At 38.4% G+C, this 9,153-nt stretch overlaps 1 protein-coding gene across 1 annotated transcript in view; it reads right to left on the bottom strand.

Moving 5' to 3' along the window:
• Window positions 1–9,153, bottom strand: part of Rit2 (Ras like without CAAX 2) — a 326,989-nt gene that overhangs the window by 204,805 nt on the left and 113,031 nt on the right. The window contains exon 3 of the mRNA XM_005355850.3: window positions 6,091–6,164. Within this exon, the coding sequence (XP_005355907.1) occupies window positions 6,091–6,164 (74 nt within the window). The remainder of the gene's footprint in view (window positions 1–6,090; window positions 6,165–9,153) is intronic.

Consider the following 9,153-nt stretch of genomic DNA (forward strand, 5'->3'; position numbering starts at 1 on the left):
GTTTCTCCGTAGTTTTTGGTTCCTGTCCTGGAACTAGCTCTTGTAGCCCAGGCTGGCCTCCAACTCACAGAGATCCACCTGCCTCTGCCTCCCGAGTGCTGGGATTAAAGGTGTGCGCCACCACCGTCCAGCACCCTCTCCTGGTCTTGATCGAGGCATTGCAGGTATCTCAGGAAGTCTATTAGCAAGCCTTGTATAAATCCACTGTAGTCTTTCTCACAATTGGCTGCCTTTGTTGATGTGTCATCCCCACTGCCCCTAATCTCAGGGTGTTTGAGAACCAACACCCTTTTATTACCTCCTGCACTTTTTGCTTATGAAGTTCTTGATATACACTATGGTAGTTTATAAAGAAATAAAATGAAAGAATTTGTGTTCTTGTCTGACTCTGAAGTCACCTTCAAATTAGTACACAACCTTGACACAGCACTTATCCTCCCTGAGCCTCAAACACCACATTTACAAAATACATAATATATTTTTTTCAGGAGATGCACCTAGAGCCAGTATAAAGCTATAGACAAGAATGTTTCAATTTGCTGCTAGAAAACTCCTTCCAGTCATTAGAGTTGTGCATTGGCTAGCTACTTTTGGAAATATAATCCCTAAAAAGGGGAGAAGATAAATATACATTAATGAGCATTATGGGAGAATTAAACGCTAAAATACTAATTCAAACCCTGGAGGAACAGGCTAACTTGCAATGTGGTGATACCCCCTCTTTCCCCCATAAAATTTCTACAGAGTTTGCAGATTATCTGAACAGCATGAAATGATGACTAGGGAATGCTATGCCCAATCACAACATCTTGGAAATTTCCAAAACTACAGAAATACAACAGTTTGCTTGATCTTCTCTTGCCTACTCTCCTACTAAAAAGCATTCTATTGGAGGAGGTACGTGTGCTGTGGCACAAACTTTGGGGTCACATGATTGTTTGAGCTTTCCTTCCACTATGAGGGTTCTTCTGCACCTTTGCCTACTGAGCCATCTCATCCACCCAGCCCACTACCATTTGAAGACCCATACATGACACATATCCTGTCTAACCACATGAGAAAGAAATATGACAGGAAGAGCCAAGAAGGAATATAAACAAGCAAGCCTAGTGTCTTTACCTCCGTGTAAGTTCTACCCTCTTTGTGCCCAGCCATTTTTGACACAGCTGTCCATTTGTGAACAAATCTAAGCATAAGAATTCAAAGTTTACCTGAAAATGCAGATATATCTTCATTCTGTGAAACTTTTATGTACATAAGATCTGGGTTAATTAAACATATTAGACCTCTCTTGTTAGTCTGTGTGTTTTGTCATCATGCCCACCGTAAGACTTGCAGCAGGTGGAAAAGGGATTGTTCTATTTGTCCTCTGCAGATATGAACACAAACCAAGCTGGACATGGCTTTCAGCGTTGTCTCTAAGAGGACAGCCACTTCACCTGCTTGCATACCATGATCCTTGAATTCTAGGTGATGACATTAATAACAGTTTTTCTATCTCCCCTCCACGTTTATTGTACAATTAATAAATTTCCACCTATATGGAAATTAATATTATCTAAATCAAGCAATGTATCATTATTAAGATACTTCAGGAGTGTTCTCACATGCCCCCTACAGAGATATAATTTCTGTTAAATCAGCTGCATAGACCGCCTCCTGTGTGAGCAGGTTTAATAATAGTGTAAAAGCTAACATATCACCATCTGCTTAGCATTATGTACTCCTGACTATGTTTGGATACAGTTAATACCTGGCTTGACAAGTATGTAGTGGCATATAGATTTAACACCCTTTTCTACTGAATTGTATACCCCCAGGTTTCTCAGTATTTTCAGAGTCTCGGTACGTTTCATTGCTTACCACTTGGCCCCCAGATTGGTACTATGCTCTACCTCCATCTATACTGAAGAAAACATACTCCATTAATATGTTGTACTGATCAGCTGCATAATAGCAACATATAACAAAGTCTGAAGCAATGATGCTATGATTTACTAGTTCACCAATCTGTGTACCAATGGGAACAGATCTGGGTGAAGCTGGATCTGATTCCCATTGCTCATGAGTTTAGGTCCACTCCCTGATTCCTTCTCTTTTGTAGACCAGAGGTCATCTAAAACATGCTCTTCTCTTGGGGAACTAGCAGAACAGTGCTAGAAAGTCCACGAACAAACTGACCCTTCAATAAAACAACATTATCTGTGATAACATGACCAAACCTATGACTAGTGGAGAAGAGAACCAACCTTTTCATTCAACAAATGAAGGGCTTCACATTCTGTAAAACACATTTCTAATCGAAATTTTCAGTTCTGTTGAGTTGACTTATCAAAATAACTATTTGGGTGGTTGAGGATAATTATATTTTAAAATGTCTAATTTCTTTTACTGGAATTTAGTCTATTCTGTTTTTCTCCAGTTAGGCTTCCAGTTCTGGAAATTAGTGTACTTTGTCCTATATAAGAATGTCCTTTTGAATAATTGAGATAAATTTCCAATTTAATGTCCCCAAAGTCTTTAGAAATTTCTCCATTAGTTCATTGTTCAAAGTCCCTAGAAATAAATGGGTTGGTTAGCATACAATTCATAATATAGAAATTGTTTGTCAATTCTAGTGTATTGCTCACCATCAACACCCTAATATCTACAGTCATTCAGAAGCAGCTATACAAAAGAGATGAAAATTTAAACTTTATTATTTATTGATGCTGGGATCAAATGTACCTCTGTAACTTGTATATGCAAATTTTGAATCTTTAAGTTCAAAAATAATGGAAAGAAAAAACTTGTGTCCACAACAGAGTCTCAAACCTAGTGACTTCTGATGTAATCCAGAATTTTTATGATTTTATAATGTTCTCTTTAAATTTGGCTCACCATTTGGCCTTAATATTAAAAATAGAATTTTGAAGGTGTTTGCTTTTTTTACTACTACAAAATGTCACTTTTGCAGCTAAAACTGCTTTGAAATGAAATCTATCCTCTGATGAGGTTGCAAGGTTTAGCTCATTTTCACTTTTGTGTATGGGGGACATGGGTCACTTCCACTCTAGACAAGTGGACTGCCCCCGAGTTCTGCTTCACTCCATACCTTCTCAATAAATATAGGTGAGACTGGCTTCTATTTAATAAACCACTAATGGTTGCCACCTGTGCCGGCACAAGAATATGTATTTCGATTCACTGTGATTTCTGGTTTGCTTACATACTATGCACATGGTTTTCTTCCCTTATCTTTCAGGCCTTTTTCTTTTTGTGCATTAAAACCTTCTTGTGTAGACTTCTCTCATTACTCTGCTTATTTTCAATTTTTATGGATTGTACCTGGCTCTCAATACACAGGTTTATTTTAACAATCATCTGTAAAGTGTAGGGATAAGTCCCGCCCCTTAGGGCGTGTGTTCGCCTTGGGCTAATGTTTGCATATAAATTTGGCGAGCATGCTCCCAGCCGCTGCTTCTGCTTTCCTGGTCTCCGCGGGAACGGTGGTTCTGTAAGTCTATTAAAGATATATATATATATTTGCAATCTGTCTGCATTCGTTTACGCCATTACATTTTGGCATCCAACTTTGGGCTATTTTGCCCCCGACTCAAGCGGGTAGCCTGCTAGCTAACACAGCACCCTCCTGGGTGCTGTTTTTTAGTTCGTGACTCGGGCCCCAGTGCCGAGTCTGAGACACACTCGGCCACACAGGCCCATTCTGCCTGCCTTGGCTAAGTTTGCAGTGGAACTCCACTGCCTGAATTAGCAGAAGCTCAAGTATCTGCGGTTTTGCAACAAAAGCCGCCACAGTGGCAGGTTTGGTCTGATACAAGTGACTTGGTCGGGCAATGGTGGCACACGAACCGCCTGTGTAAAGGAGTCAGAGTTTGCCCTGGCAGGACAGCCCAGAAAACCAGCATTTTTAAATGCACAGCTTTTTTCCTGCTATGGCTGAAAACGGAAAAGCATGCATTCAGCTTTTAGTCAACACCGTTTAAGTGTTTCATGGCAGGACCTCTTAAGAGAGCTGCAAGCTTTGCAGCTAAAGCTGAGTCAGGAAACCTCTCTTAGATGAGAGCGCTTGCTTGCCTCTAGCAAGCAGAGTAGAACCGAGAAATGGCAGCTACCAAGAAAACATGCTTTACTCTTTCCCAAGCTTTCTCAGGCTTTCAGTGGATTCAGTTGTCCACACGTCTGGGCGCCATCTGTTAAAGGCGTGCGCCACCACTGCCTGGCTTGTATATGTATTTCTGATCTTTATTAAGGTATTGTGATTGTGTAGTTCATTTAAAAATGTAATGTATATAGGTTGTTAATGGATAATCATTAATAATAGTCAAGTTTGTAGTCATGTTAGTTAAGATTTTCTAGATGTGCATAGATATATCTTAGATAGGCATTCTTCATATCTTTCAAAGATTATAGAATATGGCATTTTAAATGTTTTAATAACTTAGGACTTTTCATGACAATGAGACACTCTGCTCCTGGCAGCACCAATCTACTTCAAGAAGAAGATTGGCATCAAAGAGGATCCTTATGGAGTTTGATAGCCATTTGGGCAAGAAACTGTTCTTGCCTGGACTATTGCATAAACTGGACACAGAGAACCCACAGAGAGAGGACTACTGAACTTGCCTAAAGGTGAGATGATCTTTCGGGGTTCCTGATTCATGAAAGAGTCTGTGAGACATTCTGCAGGACACAACAGATAGTGACTGAACTGACTTTGAAATTTCCTGCTTCATGGAAATGTCTCTGGATACCATGGGCCTGTAGGCTGAATATGGATGCCCCAACGGTACAGAGGAACTTTGGGTGACTGTCCAGGCAGCAAAATGTCTCTGTCATTTCTAGAGTTTTGGATTTCTTGTTTACTTAGGTAATATTATATTCTTCTGGAGTCTTTGATAAACTTGAAGAATGGTTAGTTATAGTTTTCCATTGTTATGATAAAAGATAAGGTAGATATAAATATTGTAACTGTAATTCTTGCTTAATAACTGTTTTGTTATATGTAATTTTGCTATGTCTAAGTTAAAGCCTTCCTTTTTTGTTTAAACAGAAAAAGGGGAAGTGATGGAGGAAGGTCATTGGTTAATTAAATAAAGAAGCTGCTCGCCCTGATAGGTTAAAACATAGGTGGGAGGAGTAAACAGAACAGAATGCTGGGAGGAAGAGGAAGTGAGCTCAGACTTGACAGCTCTCCTCTCAGGGGCAGATGCCTCAGAGACGCCATGCCCTGCTCCTGGGCAGACACATGCTATGAAGCTCCGACCCAGGATGGACCTAGGCTAGAATCTTCCCGGTAAGACCGGTGCTCACTAAGACGGGTGCTCACAGATTATTAGAGATGGGTTGATCGGGATATCAGAATTAGCCAGTAAGGGCTAGAGCTAAAGGGCCAAGCAGTGTTTAAATGAATACAGTTTCCGTGTAATTAGGACACAGCCCACCGCTCCTACTACTACAATAAAGTATAAAGTTAAATCAAGCATTTACCCTCCTACTCAGCAAGACATTTGACATGTATATTGGAGATGTATTTCTTCATATTTCTTCTTATAATTATTCTAGAGTACTTTTATTCTGTTTATTTTGTTCCTGTTTCATTTTTTGAGAAATATACTCATTGGTGCATCATTTACACTCCTCCCTTTCCTGCTTTCAAACAGAATTTCTACATTTGAGTAAAAATAAGAAGCTATTTTCTTGATTTTATAATTTCATTAGCAATGCAGTAATTGAATGTGTAATTTTATACTTAGACTATCAAGGGGAGTTTTAAATGTAATTTACCTTTTCAAATCAATTATTTTTCATCTTTAATATACTATTGATATTGCTAATTTCTTCTGTTTGAAGCATTGAAGTCATCTATTTTACAGTCAATGTGCAAGAAGCTAAACACAAATTTATCTGATATTGGTCAGATTTATTAAACATATGATGTAAACAATAATTAAAGGGAAGGAATATGAGAGAGAGTTGGGGAGGGTTGCTTGGGAGGTGCTGAAGAGAGAAAAAGGAAGGGGAAATAATGTAATTATATTATACTTTCAAAAATAAAACAAGTATTATTAAAAATAAAACATCACCTACCTGACCAGCAGTGTCCAAGATGTCTAAGTAAGCAGGCTCATTGTCAATCCTCACCTGGGTTTTGTAAGCATCTTCTGAAAAACATAAGACAAAGTTTCGCTTATGAGTTTTCCACAGGAAAATCTGGGGTTGAATTTGAAATTTTGTAAAAAGACACTCTAAGTTACTGATAAGTTATTTAAATAATATATGAAGAAAGCAAAGAATATAACAGAGTTGGTAGTGAAATCTATAAATGTCTTAGAATGCTAGGTGTGGTGACACACACCTCTGATCCCAGCCCTGGAGAGACAGAGACAGGTGGGGCTCTGTGAGTTTGAGGCCTATCTGATCTATGTCAGGAGTGACAAGCCAGGCAGGGCAAGAGAGGTAGTTTGATGTGGGAGTCCCCCTGTGTGTTGTGAATACCACTGATTAATAAAGAAACTGTCTTGAGCCTGCACAGGGAATAGAGCTAGGCAGGGAAAAGTAAACTGAATGCTGGGAGAAAGAAAGGCAGAGTTAGAGAGAAGCCATGTAGATAAACAGAACTTTAGCCAGTAAGCCACAGCCATGTGACAATACACAGATTGATAGAGATGGGTTAAATTAATATGTAAGAGTTAGCCAAATAATAAGCTAGAGCTAATTGGCCAAGTAGTGATTTAGATAATACAGTTTCTGTGTGATTATTTTGGTTCTGGGCAGCAGGAAACAACAAGCAGTTCTTTCCTCCTACAGTAGTTCGGAGGTTAAGAGCCTTTTTTCTTCCAAGTTTTTTTTTTTCCAGCACTCACATGATGGCTCACAACCAACTGTATATAACTCCAGTTCCAGGAGATCTGATATCCTCTTCTGACTTCAGGCACACACATGGTGCACATACATACATGCAAGCAAAACATTCTATACATAAACATAAAATAAATATGTCTAAACAAACAAACAAAAAGCAAAAGCTTACATGGAAAAACATCATGATACTGGATTTGGAAATTCATTCTTGCACAGGCCACAAAATTATAGAAACCTTTATATTTCTAATATTCACAGTTGAAGAGATTGCTTTGATATTTCCTGAGAGAAGGAAGATGGGAAAGTACTACATTTTCAGTGCAGGAGATACTGAGTATGCATGTCTATGAATCATTGAATAACGATAACTAACATGTTTGCCTGGGTCTGAAGCCCTAGACAAGCCTCTGAATGTTTTCCTTTATTTATATCCATGTATGTTCTTATTGCATTTAACCTACCACAACAGAATGCAGCCTGAAGTATAACAGTGGGTTAAGGTCATCTGCAATTCTGGGACCTTGAGCTCATGGATTCCCAAAGGTCTTATTTTGCCCTGTTCACTGTTTATATTGTAAAAAAGATGCTGACAGATCCATTGCCAGAAAGTGTTTAGAGCATCACTTCGGAGACATCAATAAGTATCAGGCTGCTGTTTTTAAACCACAACTGGACAAATGAATTATTTTAAAATATCTTTATTCAAAAGGTAATACTGATCAACCATAGGAGATTTTTTTTTTCTGATGAGCAGTGCTGAAAACCTCCAACAAACTAAATGCTTGTTTGCTCAGGGAGATAGAAGACACACATGCACATGTCCACACATGTGTGTGATGTGCACAGACAAAGAATCACACAGACAGAACCCAAAGAACACTTAATAGTGCACAATCATAGGAATTATAAGATTTTTTATCCTGTTATTCTTTTTTTTCAGCCACTTTATAAAGAGAGTATCTGTGGGATCACAGGGTTTTTTGTTTGTTTTGTTTTTGTTTGTATGGTACAAAGAGTTAATTTTTAGTTTCCTAACAGAGAAACAGTTACTGGAAGTGAGGATTACAAGTGAGCCTCAGATTGCATGCTTGCTTATTTAAATACAAAGGCCCGGGAAGCAGCCTGCAGAGGTTGGGGGGCTGAGTAACCAAGGCTGGGGCCCTCTGTGTGACCATCTGACGCTGTGACAAGACAGCACCTGGGACTCGCATTAAACAAGAGCCCTTTCGAGATCAGAAAAACCTCTTCAAAAATAATAGATGTAAACCAGCTGGGAACTAAAATCGGGCCAGGGAGCCAAGACTTTTTTCTCTGTTTTTTTAGATATATCCATCCATGTATACATTCTAGTATGAGAAATCTGGGTCACCTTTCTGGCCTGAATAGAGGCTAATCCCTTTCATTTCCTCTCCATAAACAATCTTTCTTTGAGTTCCCATTCATCCACTCCCTTTGAGGCTACCCATGCAGAAATAGACTGTCAGAAACACTCTGTTGAATGCATAGAAACACTTTCCTGAATTTCAACCATCTGCCTATAGTGCCTACCCTGAAGTGAGCTCATTTATCTTCCCTAGCAAAAGGCTAAAAGTACACAAAGCTTCTTCAGGAAGAAATGATCACAACTGCATGCTACATTCTTTAAACAGAAAAGCACAATAGGACTGCATTCATGGAGGCACCAACCACCTTAAAATTCATCTCAACCTGCAGGTATTTAACATGAGACCAGAGTATCCGTTCTTCACTCTGCTCCTACAGCAGAATTTTATAAACTAAAACAATAAAGGCTTATATTTAAGTTTTTAATCCATCACATTTTATGTAGACTGGGTTGGTCAGCCATCTACCTTGTTTGTAAAGTGTAGATAGCTGTACATAAAGAACAAGACTTCTTACATGGTTCTACAGGGGAGCACATGTCATAGTACACTGGAAACAAAAGAGCACAATTCACATTCAAGATACACTATGCTGTGAATTTTTAGCCAAACTATATGAATCAAAAATTTTGTCTGCTATTTCTGTTTGCACATATTCAAATGCATATTTACCAAGCAGAAAAATCACAGAGGATTAACAAGATGTATTTTCAACAATCATCAAATATATTTTTGGATATTTGGATATTTTAAAATGCATGAAGTATTCGGGAAAACCTTTTAATTCTTTCCCAGAGTAATTTGTATTTATATAAGTAACTTAAAAATATGTTAGTTGTAAATATTAAGGCCATTTAAAGCCATAAAATATGTAATTGAGAAGATATTATTGAATTTTCACTACATG

This window comes from Microtus ochrogaster, chromosome 18, assembly GCF_000317375.1.
Source record: "Microtus ochrogaster isolate Prairie Vole_2 chromosome 18, MicOch1.0, whole genome shotgun sequence".
Taxonomy (NCBI): Eukaryota; Metazoa; Chordata; class Mammalia; order Rodentia; family Cricetidae; genus Microtus; species Microtus ochrogaster.